Source organism: Microtus ochrogaster, chromosome 15 (assembly GCF_000317375.1).
Source record: "Microtus ochrogaster isolate Prairie Vole_2 chromosome 15, MicOch1.0, whole genome shotgun sequence".
Taxonomy (NCBI): Eukaryota; Metazoa; Chordata; class Mammalia; order Rodentia; family Cricetidae; genus Microtus; species Microtus ochrogaster.
The window spans coordinates 26,063,607-26,081,611 of NC_022017.1; the positions used below are offsets into that span (position 1 = coordinate 26,063,607).

An 18,005-nucleotide genomic window follows, 5' to 3' on the forward strand; every position below is an offset into this window, starting at 1 on the left:
AGACCAGGTCTCAAACTCATAAAGATCTGCCTGCCTCTGCCTCCTGAGTGCTGGGATTAAAGGCGTGCACCACCATCACCCAGCCAGGTGGTTTTATTTTCAAGAGAGGATTTCTCTGTATAGCTTAGACTGTCCTCAAATTCACTCTGTAGAAAAGACTGACCTCACCCTCTGGACCAAATAGTCCTTGTAAATAGTCCTCATGATCAATTAACAGTTATCTAAGATACTTAGCATCAAAAAATCATTACAAAATAAGCTGTTCTTTTAAGAAGAACTTCCATTCTTAAATTGATCATTTTTAACATAGTGCTGCATACATTTGGTGCTCCTTCATGTTATTAAGGATTACATGATTACTGTCTTTTTTAAAAAAAAGATTTATTATGTATACAGTGTTCTGTGTGCATGCATGCCTGTAGGCCAGAAGAGGGATCCAGATCTCATTACAGATGGTTGTGAGCCACCATATGGTTGCTGGGAATTGAACTCAGGACCTCTGGAAGAGCAGCCAGTGATCTTAACCTCTGTGCCATCTCTCTAGCTCCATGATCACTATCTTTTAGTAACCACCATCATTGATTTCTATATGTTAAACATAAACAAATTTAATGCTACCTTTTAAGATATCTTATTGTGTGAAAATTGTATATTTATAAAATAGATTTTTATTTTAGGTATATGGGTGTTTTGCATAAATGTATGTCTGTGCTCTGTGTGTGTGGCCAGTACCCATGGAGGCCAGAAGAGGGCATCAACTTCCTTGGAATTGGTGTTACAAAGTTACATGTGAGCTTCCATGTGGTTGCTAGGATTCAAACTCAGGTCTTCAGGAAGCAGCCAGTGTTCTTAATCACTGAACCATCTCTCCAACCCCTTTAAAAGAGATTTTTAAAGATTATATGCTAGGTTAAAGCTATTTGTCCCTTCACTTAACACACATTTACACTTCATTTCTTGTTAATAACGTTCTTTATCTCATTATATTATGTTCTTAGTATTTCAGAATTTTAATCTGGTTTATTTGTATCTCAACTATATTCCAGAGTTGTAAACTTTTTTTTCTTCTGCCTTTTAGGTTTGGTAAAACAATTTGTATAAATACCACATTTTCACAGAAATTCTTTCATCTGCAATTTGTGCTTTTGTTTTACATTTCAAGTGACATTGCAAAATAATCTAGTTTACTTTAAAAAAGGGCAGCATGTATAAACTACTAACAATACCTACAAACAACAATGTAAAATCAACAGTTCTGCTAGGCATGGTGGTACATATCTGTAAGCCCAGAGGACTTGGAAGATGGAGGCAGGAGTGTCAGGAGTTCAGGGTCATCATTGGCTATCCACTGTGTTTCAGGCCAGTTTAAATTACTTAAGACTCTGTCTCGATAAGTAAATAAATAAGCAAAAAAGGCAAGCACAAAAGACACAGCTTCTCACAGGGCTGGAGAGATGGCTCAGCGTTTAGAGCACTTGTTTTCCAGAAGTCCTGGGTTCAATTCTCAGCACCGACATAGTGACTCACAACCATCTACAACTCTTTTTATAGGTGATCTGATGCCATCTTCTAGCCTGCATAGGTACCAGGCATGCACATGCTACACATATATACATATATACAGGCAAAACATTCATACACAGAAATTTTTAAAAACTAAGGAAAAAGGATATCAATAAAATAACTATATAAGGCTGAAGGTAGAGTACTTGCCTAGTATACTTGACTAAGGCTTTAGGTTCTTTCTTACTTTTTCTCTGAGATATGTACACTAATGTGAAGTATGATCCCTGAGGACATTTGTACATGCGTATTTCCAGAAAAATATCTAAGAATTTATACACAAATTTTGATTATCTGTGGGGAAAGCAGCTGGGGGCTAGGGCCAGAAATGATTTTCATTCTAATGAAGTAGAAACATTTATAAGGTGTTGAAAACTGATTAATTTATTCCATTAAAGTACTCACTTAAAACACTATAAACTCTGGGCAATTTTATACCTTGACTTTAAATTGCTTTCTATATTCATTTTAGAGAATGCAATTGTTTTAGAGTATCCTAAGGTTATTAAGGTTGTTTTCATATTAGGCTATTTATATATATGGCAGAATAGTCAAAACAGGATTATGTAATACAAATTATTTGATGTTAAACATAATTTTTGTATCTTAGTATTATATATAAGTTTGGAACTAATATATAACTTTTTTTATGCGTTACATATCCTGGTCTTTTATTTATTTATTTTACTTTTTAAAAAAATAAAACAAACTATCTTTTTTCATTTTGTATACCGATCCCAGTTCCCACTCCCTTCCATGTCCCCTCTACCTTCCCCTCACCCATCTACTCCTCAGAGAGATTAAGGCACATTGCTTTGGGGAAGGTCCAAGGCCTATATCTAGGCTGAGCAAGGTATGACTCCAAAGAGAATGGGTTTATACAACTTTTTTTTTTGATTTTTTGAGACAGGGTTTCTCTGTGGTTTTGAGCCTCTCCTGGAACTAGCTCTTATAGACCAGGCTGGTCTCGAACTCACATATACAATTTATTTTAAACCTCTGTAGTTGCTTTTAATTTCTCACCTAGCCTTAGTAAAAATGGGTTTATATTTGTAGTTGTATTCTTCGTAAGTCAGTATTTTATTAGTAAAGTTTGAAAAGTGTTTTTCACATCTATAAAATCTCAACTTCAAAAATTGTCTTAAAATACATTTCTCTAAGGTAAAATGTTTTTATGTTACAGGCAGTAGCACTTGATGGAACGCTATTTTTAAAATCTGGAGTGATCTCTGGAGGATCAAGTGACTTAAAACACAAAGCTTTATGCTGGGATGAGAAGGAGCTGCACAGCCTAAGAGACAAAAGAGGCCAACTAGTCCAAGAGTTAAAGGTAAATCCTTATCATACAAGTTACAGAGTATTAAGGAAAGTAATTGTGCAAAACCAAGTCATTTTCCTTATTAAGGTCTGTGAGTTGCTTGTTTCCTGTGCCTTTTTATTTTTCTTTCCTGGTGTTTTGAGACGGGCTGACTATGGCTATTCTGGAACTAACTATAGACCAACATGGCCTCAGCTACCTGCTTCTGTCTCCCAAGTGCTAGGATTATAAAAGTGTGCTACTACATCTGGCTCCCTGCACACATTTTTGTATTATTTATTGTTAACTATTGTAAGTTCTTTGTATAATAACTAAATTAGTACTTACTCATATATGTTGTACATTTCTTTGCATTTTTAAAAAGATTTATTTTGGCCAGGCATACACACTCTTAATCTCAGCATGCTGGAGGCATAGGCAGGTGGATCTGTATGAGGTTGAAGTCAGCCTGATCTACAATAGTGAGTTCTAGGACAGCCAGACCTACATATTGAGACTTATGTCAAAAAGAAAAATCCTCCAGGAACTGTGTTTGCAGATATGAGTCATCATGTGGGTGCTGAGGTCCTCTGCAATAGCAGCCAGTACTCTTAACCTATGAGCTATTTCTTCAACTCTAAGTGTATTATTTCTAATAATTTCTAAATAAAATTTTAGTTTAGAATCTTCATCAGTATAGTAAGAGAATATATATGAGTAGATAAAATTTGTTCGAGACCAGCCTGGTCTACAGAGCTAGTTCCAGGACAGGCTCCAAAGCCACAGAAAAACCAAAAAAAAAAAAAATTGTTCCCAAAACACATGGATATTTTGCTGTCACACTTTGCTGATTGGTTTTATGTCAAACCGACATAATCTAGAGTTGTTTTAGAAGAGGAAACCTCTATTGAGAAAATACTCCTACCATTGGCCTGTGATGTATTTTCTTAACTGATGTTTGATACAGGAGAACCCAGTTTATTGTGAGCAGTGCCACCCCTGAGCTGGTGGTATTAGGTGCTATACAAAAGCAGACTTAGGTAGCCATGAGGAGCAAACCAGTAAGCAGAGTTCTTCCATGGCCTCTGTGTCAGTTCCTGCATCCACGTTGCTGCCCTCCTTGAGTTCCTGCCTGACTTACCTCAATGATGGGCTGTTAACCTAGAAGTATAAAATGAAATAAACCCTTTATTCTTCAAGTTGTTTTTGGTCATAGTGGTTTTATCACAACCTAATTAGGGCACATAATGTAATATGGATAATGTCATCCAGCATATGAATTATAAAAGTATGCTTATGTATAGAAAAGATATTTTATAAAATTCAGCAGCTAGGTCTAATTAAAATGCCAAGTAAAAGTTGGTTCAGGGCTGAAGAGATGTATGATGGCTATTCTTAGTTGTCAGCTATTTTTGTTTGTCAGCTTGACTACTTCTGAAATTAAAATCCCCAAATAGAGGAGCACACCTGGGAGGGAGTTTTACTTATTTTGAAGTGGGAAGATCCACTCCTAATCCATATCTTTGATGTAGGAACACCCACCTCTAATCTGGGCCACACCTGGGGAAAGCCTATAAGTGTATGGGAGCTTCAGTCTTTTCCAGCTTGCTCTCACCTTGCTAACAAGTCCATTCTTTCACTGGCATTGAACCTACTTCTTTGGAATTCTGGCTGATACCGAAGATCAGCTGAGACATCAAGCCTTGTGGACTGAAGACCTACTAGATTCTTGGACCTTCTGTTCATAGGCAGCCATTGTTAGATTAGTTGGACCACAGTCTATAAGTCATTCTAATAAATCCCATGGATGGGTGAATAGATAGAAGATAGATAGATAGATAGATAGATAGATAGATAGATAGATAGATAGATAGATAGGAAGGAAGGAGGTAGGTAGATATTCATTCTATAAGTTTCATTTAACTCTGGAGAACCCTGACAGATACATATTTTGGTACCAGAAAGTGGTTCTAGAGTAACAGAAGTATAAGGATGAATAGGCTTCCCTATTTGCCAGCACTTATAATTACCAAAGCCTCTCCAATTACTGAAGCCTCTCTTAGAAACATGGAGAATACTGAAAGCCCATAGTACGAACTATTTTTCAAACTTGAGACAAATGCATTTAATTATCCTGGTTCATCAATTGTGAGTGGTGGCAGACTTTGTGACTATATATAAAACTTTGACAATTTGTGGAAAAATAGGAAAAATGATGATACTGGTCACTTACTCCTAATATCTCCACATAAATTGACAAAGAAAAAGAATAAGACTCATCATACAATTAACCAACTTACACATCTCAGAATATGATGAAAGGCAGCAATGAACTTAGTGATAAAATTTACCAGCTCCAGATATGCATTAACAATCTAAATTCTTAAGTGTGTCCTGGAAGAGAATCTTCTCTCCAGTAGCCACAGCTCATGTTGCAGAAAATAAAAATAAAGCTGAATTACAGCAAAAATTCAAGTCTCAGTCAGAGGGTGTCAGCAGTTAAAGTATGGGCATTAATTGGTAAAGAATGGGATCCTATAACTTGAAATGGGGATGTGTAGGAAAACCCTATTGAAGCTGAGAACTTTGAACCTTCAGATTCTAAAGGATTTATCTAAGGAAGTAGTTTCTCCACTCTTCACAGAGGATATGCTGCCATCCCTTGAAATGTTGCCTTTTCTGTCTTTGACTGACAATACTGACATCCTTTGAGACCCACCAATAGTTGACTCTAGACCTACAACCAGACTTAAGGCAAAGCAGGCTCCTAGAGGGGAGATAGAAAGTGTAGTCTATGAAGAGGTGCACTATATTAATAAAGAACTTAGTGAGTTTGCTAATTCATTCAAACAGAAGTCTGAGGGAATATGTGTGGGAATGTATTTTAAGGGTGAGGGATAATGGTCAAAGAAACATAAAACTGGATCAGGTGATATGGGCCCCCTGAGTAGAGATTCTGGGTTTAATATGGAAGATTGGACAGTTAAAATAAAAGTGGGGGAGGTGTCCAGAGTCTGTTTGAAAGGTTGGCTGAAGCAGTTTTCAAAAGATGGCCTACTGAAGAGGAGTTAGAGATATCCTTTGGCCTAGTGTTATTGAAGGGATTTTAAAGACTCAGGTAAAATTGCAATGCAAAGAGTGAGTACACTTTGTAAAACCTAATCCTCTACCATGGGAAATCCTAGAAGTCATGTTCTTCACTAATTCTCTAAGATTTAAAATTGTGAGAGGGGCACCAGCACATTTGAAGAGCTTTTCCATCAACCTTTACCTTGTGCCAGGCCTTAGGACTAGAGACGCTGATGCTCTGTTGGATGAATTAAATGCTATGGATTTAATTGGGCCCTGAAGTAGCAGGGCCAGGTGGCAACACTGAATCACCAAAGTCAAGTGATTGCAGTTATCGTAATGGGCAGCACAAAGGAATGTGTCCATAATGGCCTGACCTGTAATAGTTAGCATAGGCAAATTGAATATTATGGTGACTTGATTTGTATGGCCCTTTGGTACTGGCTAATCAATTATGGTGTTTCTTGGTATGAAATAGATAACAAGTGTATTGTATTTTTGTTCAATCTCTAGAAGTGTAAAACTTCTCAAACAAATGAAAAAAAAAGTTTACATTGGATTATGACAAAAGGGAATCTTGACTCATGAACTAATTTCCAGACTTGAGCCAGTTTACAGACCTAGTCTCCTTGGATGAAGGGATGGCCAGGTTCTCCTGAAGAAGGATCTTGATAAAATACCTAGAAGTTTTACTGTTAACCTTCCCCCAGACCTTCCCCAGAGGGACCTACTGCCTTTTACAAGGTTAACTGTGCACTGGGGGAAAGGAAGTGACAAGAGTTTGGGGGATCTGTTGAATACTGGTTTTGAACTGACACTGATTCTGGGAGATCTCAAGAAACATTGTAGCCTTCCAGCTAAAGTAGGGACTTATGGGGGTCAGGTGATCAATGGAGTTTTGCTTGAAGTCCAACTCATTAGGTTCAGTGGATTCCCAAACTCATCATGTGGCTTCTTCCCCACTCCGAGGATGTATAATTGGGGGTAGATATACTTAGAAGTTGGCGGAAGCATCACACTTGGTTCTCTGACATGTAGAATGAGGGCTGTTTTGGTTGGAAAGGCTAAATGGAAGCCTTTAGAGTTGCCTCTGCCAAGGAAGATAGTGAATCAAAAACAGCATCACATCCCCAGAAACTGCAGAAATTTGTGTTGTCATCAAGGACTTGAAAGATACAGGGCAATAATTCTCATCACATCTCCCTTTAACTCTTTCTGACTAATATGGAGTGTTAGATGGATTGTGGAAAATGACAGTTGACTATCAAAAACTCAATCACTCACTCCAATTTCAGCTGCTGTACCAGATGTGTCCTTACTTGAAAAGATTAACACATCTCTTGGTACATGGTCTGTAGCTTGTAGTGATTCCAAAGAAAATGACCCCCATATGGAGTAGCTCTATTATGAGTTATGACCTTGTTGGAGAAGGTGTGGCCTTGTTGGAGGAAACGTGTCACTGTACACCCGGTGTGGCACAGTTTGCTTCCTGTTGCCTTTGGATCAAGATGTAGAACTCTCAGCTCCCTCTCCAGTACCATGTCTGCCTGCACACTGCTATGTCCCACCATGATGGTAATAGGATAAACCTCTGAAACTATAAGCCACCCCAATTAAATTTTTTCCTTTATAAGAGTTGCTGTGGTCATGGTGTCTCTTCATAGCAAGAGAAACCCTAAGACACTGCTATTGAACTAGAAAGTGTTTGGGTTTTTTTTTTTTTGGTACTTCTCTATAATATAAAGATATATAAGAAGGAAGGATCACTCTTTGCTAGTTTGCTCTCATTGGCTAGTCCATTCCTTTACTGGCATTAAACCCTACTTCTTCAGGATTCCAGTGTATACTGAATACCAGCTGAGACATCCCGCCTCGTGGACTGTACAACTACTGGATTCTTGAACCATTCATGGATAGCCATTTTTGGATTATCTGGACTAGAAATCATTCTAATAAATTCTCTTTCTCTAGATAGATTTATTCTATAAGTTTTATTACTGTAGAGAACCCTGACTAATACACGGTGGCTCAGCAGTTAAAAGATCTTGCTGCTATGAAAAAAAATAATGACATCTTGAATTTTGCAGGAAAATGGATGGAGCTAGAAAACATCATTTTGAGTGAGGTAACCCAGACCCAGAGAGACAATTATCACATGTACTCACTCATAAGTGGTTTTTATTTCTTTTTTATCTTCTTTTTTTTATTGAGAGAAAAAAATTTCCGCCTCCTCCCAGCCTCCCACCCTCCCCCCACTCCTCTCCCCCTCCCTCTCGAGTCTGAAGAGCAGTCAGGGTTCCCTGCCCTGTGGAAAGTCCAAAGTCCTCCCCCCTCCATCCTGGTCTAGGAAGGTGAACATCCAAACTGGCTAGGCCCCCACAAAGCCAGAACAAGAAGTAGGATCAAAACCCAGTGCCATTGTCCTTGGCTTCTCAGCAACCCTCATTGTCCGCCATATTCAGAGAGTCCGGGTTTATCCCCTGCTTTTTCAGTCACAATCCAGCTGGCCAATACATGGTTCTAGTGAAGTGTAAGGAAAAGAATATTCATCCACTGCTTACAGACGTTAAATAAGAAGAACAATACCGCTGGGCAGTGGTAGCACATGCCTTTAATCCAGCACTTGGGAGGCAGAGGCAGGCAGATCTCTGTGAGTTCAAGGCCAACCTGGTCTACAGGAGCTAGTTCCAGGACAGGCTCCAAACGCTACAGAGAAACTGTGTCTCGAAAAATAAAAAAAAAAAGGCAAAACAAACAAAAGAACAACAATACCTTTGACAAATAAATCTCACTATAATGAATGTCTTGCATTAAATAAAACACCAATACTTGGGATATAAACACGGGTGTGTTGTTTAGCATTGTTTTTCACTTTTTAAAAATATTACTTATTAATTATGTATACAAGGGCACCAGACCTCATTACAGACAGTTGTGAGCCACCATGTGGTTGCTGGGAATTGAACTCAGAACTTTTGGAAGAGCAGGCAATGCTCTTAACCACTGAACCGTCTTCCAGCCCCTGTTTTTCACTTTTCGTGTCTGTATTTTTTGTTGGAAAGTTTGGTAGTTTTTTTGTGAACGTTGTATGCTATCTTATTCTAGATGATAAATGTACTTATAACACCAAATCTTTTTATTTTTATTATATGTAATGTGTGTATATATATGAGCCACAATTAATAAAAACTCAGAAACGGGATCCGAAAAGTAAAACAGGCAGCCACTGGCTCTTGCCTACATTCCACACACATTATCTCTTTTCAGAAGTTGAATGGTTGTGTGTAAAATCAGTGAATATTATGAAAGCACTAAATGTAAAAGTGCTTTTACACTGTAAAATGTTCTCACATTCCTCTGTTTAGGAATTAATGAAGACGCTCCGCAAGGAAACAGATCTGAAACAAATACAGACTTTAGTACAAGGAACTAATACACGACTCAAATATTCACAAAATGAACTAGAGATGCTTAAAAAGAAGCACCTTGCTGCATTTTACCGGGTAATGTAGACTTTTCTAAAGATTGGTGGAAATTTGTATCACAGCATAGAATTTAAGAATGGTATTTATTTTTTTTTGTTTTTTTTTTCTTGTTTTTTTTTCAAGACAGGGTTTCTCTGTAGCTTTGGAGCCTGTTCTGGAATTCCCTTTGTAGACCAGGCTGGCCTCGAACTCACAGAGATCCTCCTGCCTCTGCCTCCCAAGTGCTGGGATTATAGGCGAAGAATGGTATTTATGATACCACTGGTGGTACACGCCTTTAATCCTTGCACTTGGCAGGCAGAGGCAGGTGGATCTCTTGAGTTTGAGGTTATCCTGGTCTAAAGAAGGAGTTCCAGGACAGCCAGGGCTATTCAGAGAAACCCTGTCTCAAAAAAAAAAAAAAAAAGAATGATATTTACATAACATTATGTAATTGTAGGTACTTTTTGCCATGTTTAAGATTTTGTTACAGTCCTTGATGATTTCTGTAGTATTTAATCATGTTGTCTGGCTGTGCCAGGGTCCATTGTAGCTAACAATTCTTCATTTGTTCATTGTAAAAGACATCTATCATGTTTTTAGCTTTACTGTATAAAATAGTCATGTTCTTAAGCAAAAATTTTTTTATTATTATTAGGAACAATCTCAGCTACAAAGTGAACTGCTGAATATTGAGTCTCAGTGTGCTATGCTGAATGAAGGAATCAACAATCAGCAACAAAAAATTGAAGAATTTCAAGATAGAATAGATAAGGTGATAAATATTGTAATTGTTTTTAAATGGCATATAGAATATAGTTCTGGATCAGAGCTAGGGCTTCTTGACTGTGTATACATAACTGTGGATTCAAGATTAGCTCAGAAAAATCATCCTTTGGATGTTGTTATTTACTCATGCCCAGAATAGAGCATAATATCAGAATAGGATCTACCAGTACAGAGGTTTATGGACCTCTGAAGTTTCCCATGGTTTCAGTTATGCACTGGCATTAATGTTACTTACTACCGTCTAAGTTTTATCATATTTATGTTTAACTGAAATCCACAAGTTTGGGTTATTTTGGTTTTAGGGTTTTTTTGTTTGTTGTTTTTTGAGACAGGGTTTCTCTGTAGCTTTGGAGCCTATCCTGGAACTAGCTCTTGTAGACCAGGCTGGCCTTGAACTCACAGGCCTGTCTCCACCTGTGAGTTCTGGGATTAAAGGCATGTGCCACCACTGCCCAACTGAAATCCACAAGTTTTTAACATGACTTATTATTGAAATGCTGTTGTATTTGAGGCTAGATATTATTGTTGGATTGAGATTGTGCCAGATTTTTGGAATTTATTAGTGACTCTGTGCTCTAATTTTGAATTGTTTTTACTATCCAAGATGTTTCATCTTACTCATATAAAGAATATATCCTTTCTTCATGTAGAACATTATATTTTAGCAGGGCTAAAGTAAATAGAATCTCCACAGGTTTATATCAGACAGTGCATAATACCATTTTGTAAATCCAGTTCATGAGCTTTTTCATGTAGATTTCTGAATAAAAACTGTGAAAACATACGAGCATAGTTTATGGAGATAAGGAAGAGTAAGTACTAGGCTGAGTGCACTGGTTAGCTTTTTGACTAATTCAGGAAAAACTAAGAGTAAAAAATTATAGCATTGCTTATGTATTTTTAAAAATGGTTATTAAATCAATTGTTTTAAAATAATTTGAAAGGTAGAAGATGAAATATTCCAAGACTTCTGTGAAGAAATTGGTGTGGAAAATATTCGTGAATTTGAGAACAAACATGTTAAACAGCAGCAAGAAAATGATCAAAAAAGGTATTTTTGTTTAAAAAATATTGGTAAGCAGTATTGTATACATGTCAAAAATAATTATTCCCTAATTTAAAGGAATTATGCTTGAGCTAGACTTTATTTCAGTTCATCAAAAGATAGCTAGTAATGTTGGGCTTAAAAATAGCTCAGTAAGAAGGAGGGAGAATATGAGCAAAGAAGTCGGGACCACGAGGGGCGCACCCACCCACTGAGACAGTGGAGCTGATCTATTGGGAGCTCACCAAGGCCAGCTGGACTGTGACTGAAAAAACATGGGATAAAACCGGACTCTCTGAACGTGGCGAACAATGAGGGCTGCTGAGAAGCCAAGGACAATGGCACGGGGTTTTGATCCTACTTAATGTGCTGGCTTTGTGGGAGCCTAGCCAGTTTGGATGTTCACCTTCCTAGTTATGGACGGAGGGGGGAGGACCTAAGACTTACCACAGGGCAGGGAACCCTGACTGCTCTTTGGACTGGAGAGGGAGGGGGAGAGGAGTGGGGGGAGGGGAAGAAGGGTGGGAGGAGGGGGAGGGAAATGGGAGGCTGGGAGGAGGCAGAAACTTGTTTTTTTTTTCCTTTTCTCAATAAAAAAAAATAGCTCAGTAATTGATCACACTTGTCTTGTATATACAAGGCTCTGCCTGGGTTTCATATTCAGTACTACAGAGGATGGAGAAGCTAGTAAAACTTCAGTTTCTTACAAAGAAATATAGCAGAAACTGTAACAAAAAGGAAAGCATACTCATTCTTTTTATAAAGAAGTTAGCTTGCCAGGCATTGGTGGTGCACACCTTTAATCCCAGCACTTGGGAGGCTGAGACAGGCAGATCTCTAAATTCAAGGCCAGCCTGGTCTACAGAGAAAGTTCCAGGACAGGCTTCAGAGATACACAGAGAAACCCTGTCTCGAAAACACAACAACAACAAAAGTTGATTTCTTCCTAATTTAATCTATACCACCTATATGGAATTTTTTTTTGATAGACTGATTCTAAAGTTCACATAGGAAGTAAAGAAAAATACGAGGGAAACTAGTGAATAGTGGGACAAGAACTTTCATATTGTACTTTACTTCATTTTAGAGATTCAAGTTTATATGTGAATGTCTATATACATGCTGTGTGCACATGTGTAACAACTTTTTGTAGAGGACAGGAGAGAGTCAGAACCCCTGGAGCTGAAGTTAAAGCAGTTAGAAGTCACCCAGTGTGGGTGCTGGGAACCTAAGTCTTCTTTCTTTTTAAAAGGCAGCAAGAGCTTTTAACCACTTTTAACCACCTATCTCTCTTGTTGCCTCAGTTCCCAAATTTTAAAACATAATATAAATCATGAGCTATTAGCTCATAAGTAGAGTCCAGAAATATACTCATATCTACAAGGAGGGATTTGATATTTAATGTCAGTAGACAAAAGTTGTTCTTTTTAGTAAATCATGTTGTCAGGCTGTGATGGTGCTCACCTTTAATCCCAGCACTTGAGAGGCAGAGGCAGGCTGGTCTACAGAGAGAGCTCCAGGACAGCCAGGGCTCCATGATGGAGACCCTATCTCTCCACCCACCCTCCCCCATTTGAAAAAGAGAAATGTTTTTCAAATCAAAATTATCAACATTTGTCTCAAAGTCTTTCTGTTAATCTCTATAATGCTTTCATATCCCATTCATTCATTCATTCATTCATTCATTCATTCATTCAGTTTGTATTTATTGTGTGCTTTTCATGTGCCAGGTGCTTTCCCTAGGGGCTGAGAATACAATGGAGAAGAGTCGTGATCCTTTCTCCTGTTCTAGGTCCTTTACATTTCTCCATAGATTGTAGAATCAATTTTTCAATTGCTATTGTGCCTTAAGAGTTTCTATTGCTGTGAAGAGACACTCATGACCACAGCAACTCTTCTAAAGGAAAACATTTAAGGGAGCTGGATTACAGTTTCAGAGGTTCAGTTCATTATCATCATGGCAGGACATAGCAACCTGCAGGCACACATGGTGCAGTAGACATGGTGCTGGAGAAGGAGCTGAGAGTTCTACATCTTGATCCACAAGCAACAGGTGTCTATGAGTCACACTAGGGTAGCTTGAGCAAAGGAGACCTCAAAACTCACCTTCTCATAATGACACACTTCTTCCAAGAAGGCCACACCTCCTAAGTGTGCCACTCCCTATGGAGGCCTTTTTTTTTTTTTTTACAAATTACCACATATTCTTTTTTAAAAAAGATTTATTCATTTATTATGTTTACAGTGTCCTGTCTGCATGTACAACTGCAGGTCAGAAGAGGGCACCAGATCTCATTACAAATGATTTGTGAGCCACCATGTGGTTGCTGGGAATTGAACTCATGACCTCTGGAAGAGCAACCAATGCTCTTAACCACTGAGCCATCCCTCCAGCCCTCACCACATGTTCTTAAAAAGAACTTGTGAGTTTCTGTTTGGATCATACTGATTTAGAGATCAACTTGGGAAGAATTAACAACTAACCACAAACATGGTGTCTATTTTAGGTCATTTTTAATTTCACTCATTAATGAACTTTAGTTTTTAGTATATAAGTTCAGTCTTGTCTGTATTTCATTATTTGTGTTTTTCAGCATATAATATATCTGTGCTTTTGCAAATTGAGTTGTTTTTAAATTTTAGTTTAAAATTGTATGTTTGGGGGCTGGAGAGATGGCTCAGAGGTTAAGAGCACTGACTGCTCTTCCAGAGGTCCTAAGTTCAATTCCCAGCAACCACATGGTGGCTCACAACAATCTGTAATGGGGTCTGGTGCCCTCTTCTGGCCTGCAGGCATATGCACAGACAGAATATTGTATACATAATAAATAAATAAATATTTTTTTTAAAAAGATACTTTTGTCAAGTTGAGGAATTCTTCATGGAAATTCTCACCGTATATAAAATTTTAAAAGTGTTGAATTTTTAAACATTTTCTCTGGTAACTATTTAGATCGTTATACAATTAGCATTTAAAAGATATGTTAAGTTTCAGTAATAAATTACATTGATTTTCAAATGGTCAACAATCTTGCATACATAAAACGTGCCCAGTTTAGTCACCATGTACTAACTAACTATCCTTTCCCAAGTTTGAAGTTTATGTATGAATAGCTATTCACAAAGACTGAGAATAAATGTATAGATTATAGCTTAAAGAAAAAGTGGGTAGATAATGTATATATTATAAAAGTTTTAAGAAACTGTCAACTGTCTCTGGGCAGTGGTGATGCACACCTTTATTTGCGGCATTTATTTATTGGGAGGCAGAGGCAGGTGGATCTGTATGAGTTAGAGGTCAGCCTGGTCTACAGAGTGAGTTCCAGGACAGCCAGAGATACACAGAGAAACCCTGTCTCAATGAAAAGAAAGAAAGGAAGGAAGGAAGGAAGGAAGGAAGGAAGGAAGGAAGGAAGGAAGGAAGGAAGGAAGAGAGAGAGAATGCCAATATACACATCCTGATGCAAACAACTAGGATTTTAATATAGTATCAGAAAATTTGGCAATGACAGTAATTATGTTAAGGATATTTTTACATTTTTAGGGTATAGTAGTTTATGGTTGTGAATTAACAGTCACTTTAATAGAACATTGCTGATAAAGTTACTTAGAATCTGGTATTTGCTTCAGATAATCCAGTAGCTATGAATGGTGTTGTAGGTGAAACGAGTCAACATGAATTGATGATTATTAGATTGGGTAAGTTGCATGTGGTTCATAATAGCATTCCTTTTATTTTTATTTTTGAAATTATACGAAAAAAATTAATAAGGGATAGAGAAATGTCTCAGTGTTTAAGAACACTTACTGCTCTTGGAGAGGATCTCCATTTGGTTCCCAGAACTCACATCAGGCAGCTCACAATCACCTGTAACTCCAGTTTCAAAGATCCGATGCCCTTTAGCGTCAGTGGACATCTGTACAAATGTGGTACACATAAACTTACATATATACATAATTTTTTAATCTGGAAAAAATTAAAAGAATCAACATACTTTTCTGACTACTTATAATGCTTGATTTTATTATACTAGATTAGAATTTGAAAAACAAAAAACTCGTCTTAGTATTCAACTTGAATATAGTCGAAATCAGCTTAAGAAGAAACTGAATAAGATCGACACATTAAAAATGACTATCCAGAAAGGCAGAGAAGACATTGATAACCTAAAAAAGGTAATTTACTATATGTGGCTGAAGTACCATTTTGTTGAAGTTATGGCTTCTTCCACTGAGTAGCAAGTTTTTGAGCGCCTAATGGTGCATGGTTGGGATGGGGGCAACATATTTCAGAAATATTAAAGTAAAATGAACAGAACTGGTGAGTTATTGGATGTTAAGTGGGAAGAGAAAGAGGGTGCCAGAGATGACTCAAGCATGTAGATGGAAGGAGAATTCAAGACTGGAACTACAAACTTCAGAATTACTGGTTGATTTCTGGTTTGTTCATTTTCAGAAGCAGTTTCACTATATAGCCATGCTGGTCTCAAGCTCAGAATTCTGTCCTAGCCTCCTGATAGCTAGATTATAGATATGTTCTATATATCTCAGACAAGAGCTGAAATTAAGGGAGGTGGAGAACATGGTACAATTGAGAAACAGTGGAAAGACAGAAGAGAAGGCAGTGAAGAAGTCCAGCACTGTGGGAAGGAAGAAGTGATGAAAACTGTTAAGACAGGCTAGTGTTTTATAGTCTCATGAGCACTTCCACTGGACAAATGGAACACAAGTCGGGTGGCAGCAGATTGAAGAGTGGATTCAAAATGAAAGACAGAGGCAGGAAATTATTACTAGCTTCCAAAACCTGTAAGATGAAAGAGGGTCACAATCTGTGACAGTTGAGCAGCCACAGGGTAAGGGGATTTCTCTTAGATTCAGTAAGCATTCTTACAGATAATAGCAGAACCTTTTTTGTATTAATATAAAATGTTTATACAGACACATGAATTCTCTCTTTTCAGACTGAAGAAGAATGTCTGAAAAGTGTGGATGAACTCATGATAAAGCAAGAACAAGTTAAGGAAGTACTTGCCTCTCAGAGTTCTAACATTGAGAAAATTCATATTCAAATTGAAGAGGAACGCAAGAAGTTTTTGGCTGTTGATAGGTAATTAATACTTCAGTTTGAAAGACCTGGCTAATATTTTAAACTTATATTTCCAATTTGATATTTCTTATATAAACTTGTTTGAATGTTTACCCTTTGTTGCTCCTGGTTCCACATAACATCTTCCAAATGTTCTAAACAGGGAAAAACCAGGACAGTTTACAGTGAAGTTCTTTTTGGCAGCTGAAAACATGAACCCACATGTAGTCCTTTACCCTGAGTCTCTTTTGATACTGGTATTTTCCTGTTCCAGGGATTCCCTCTTGTCTATGTCTGCACTTAAAACAGTATCTGACAAGTGTATTGTCATCATGATGAGGACTGTCAGTCAGTGCCTTGAATCAGCTGATTTGTGTCAAAGTGATATCTGCTTTCCTGTGATTGACAGGACCATGAGCTCTTTTCTTTGCTCAACCCTTGGCCTGTCATAATTTTCCTTACTATCTAGAGACCTTCAATGCTCTGAGATTCAGCCTTTTGAATTTAATGTAAACAGAATCGTTTGTTTCTCTTTACATTTTTGAAAACCACCTGTCTTTCTCCACCTCCTCTTGTATCCTGATTTCTTCCTTCGTTTTTCTTTTTCTCTTTTTGTCCTTTTTCTGTTTCTGTTTAAAGGACCTTGTTAACTTAGTGTTAACCTTCATGCCACACTTTAAGACGTTCTGTGAATAATGGAAACAGTTTGTCAAGGATGCAATAACTGATCTGGTGGTATCTCTCTGCTAAGAGAACATTCTCTTAGGCTAAGATTTTAAAATATACATTCTAACTAAAGAGAAAATGCAGGTTGAAATTACACAGATTTAAAAATAAAGTATTTGGGGCTGGATATGGTGACACTCATCTGTAATCCCAGCATTTGAGAATTAGAAGCAGAAGAATACAAAGTTTGAGGACAACTGGAGTTAAATAGCAAAACCTTGTTTCAAAGAAATCATTAAAATAATTGAGGGAAAGCAGGGTCTTTGCTAGCTCTGATTAAAGAAATGTCTATGGAAAAGTTCTCTTAGATCGAATGCATACATTGATAGTCTTTTTCAGAATTGATAATGCGTAAATCAAGGACTGACATTTAGAGCTCTTATAGGAAAGTAATGTTTTCATGTAAGTTTATAATGTAACATGTTATTCTTTGGTATAATTACATAATGAGTAAAGTCACTTTTTCATATCCTGTATTTACAGAGAAGTGGGAAAATTGCAGAAAGAAGTTATAATCATTCAGGGTTCTTTGGAACAAAAGCAACTAGAGAAACATAATTTGCTGCTGGATTGCAAAGTTCAAGACATTGAGATAAGTCTTGTGCTGGGGTCATTGGAGGACATCATTGAAGTGGAGGTATCTAGCCAAAAATGCATTATATTATGTCTTCAACTGCTCATGCTATCTTAGCTTTTTTAGCTCCTTGTAGGAAAGGGAAAATGTTTGTGATAGAGTATTTCAAGGCAGATATTAAAATATTAAGATGAATTAATATTGAATCTTTATCTAAAAAGAAAAGGTTTCTAAATTGGTTGTAGTGGTGCAAGACTGTATAGACCTAGCACTTGAGGGATTCGAAGACTGAGATGTGGGTCAAGTTTTCAAGATCATCCTGGGCAATAATGTGTGTGTGTGTGTGTGTGTGTGAGAGAGAGAGAGAGAGAGAGAGAGAGAGAGAGAGAGAG

At 37.5% G+C, this 18,005-nt stretch overlaps 1 protein-coding gene across 1 annotated transcript in view; it reads left to right on the forward strand.

Annotated features, from left to right (window-relative positions):
• Positions 1–18,005, forward strand: part of Smc1b (structural maintenance of chromosomes 1B) — a 67,345-nt gene that overhangs the window by 30,033 nt on the left and 19,307 nt on the right. Inside the window, exons 12-18 of the mRNA XM_005354405.3 lie at positions 2,747–2,893; positions 9,295–9,432; positions 10,052–10,168; positions 11,127–11,233; positions 15,262–15,403; positions 16,189–16,334; positions 17,523–17,676. Coding sequence (XP_005354462.1) covers positions 2,747–2,893; positions 9,295–9,432; positions 10,052–10,168; positions 11,127–11,233; positions 15,262–15,403; positions 16,189–16,334; positions 17,523–17,676 — 951 coding nt within the window. The remainder of the gene's footprint in view (positions 1–2,746; positions 2,894–9,294; positions 9,433–10,051; positions 10,169–11,126; positions 11,234–15,261; positions 15,404–16,188; positions 16,335–17,522; positions 17,677–18,005) is intronic.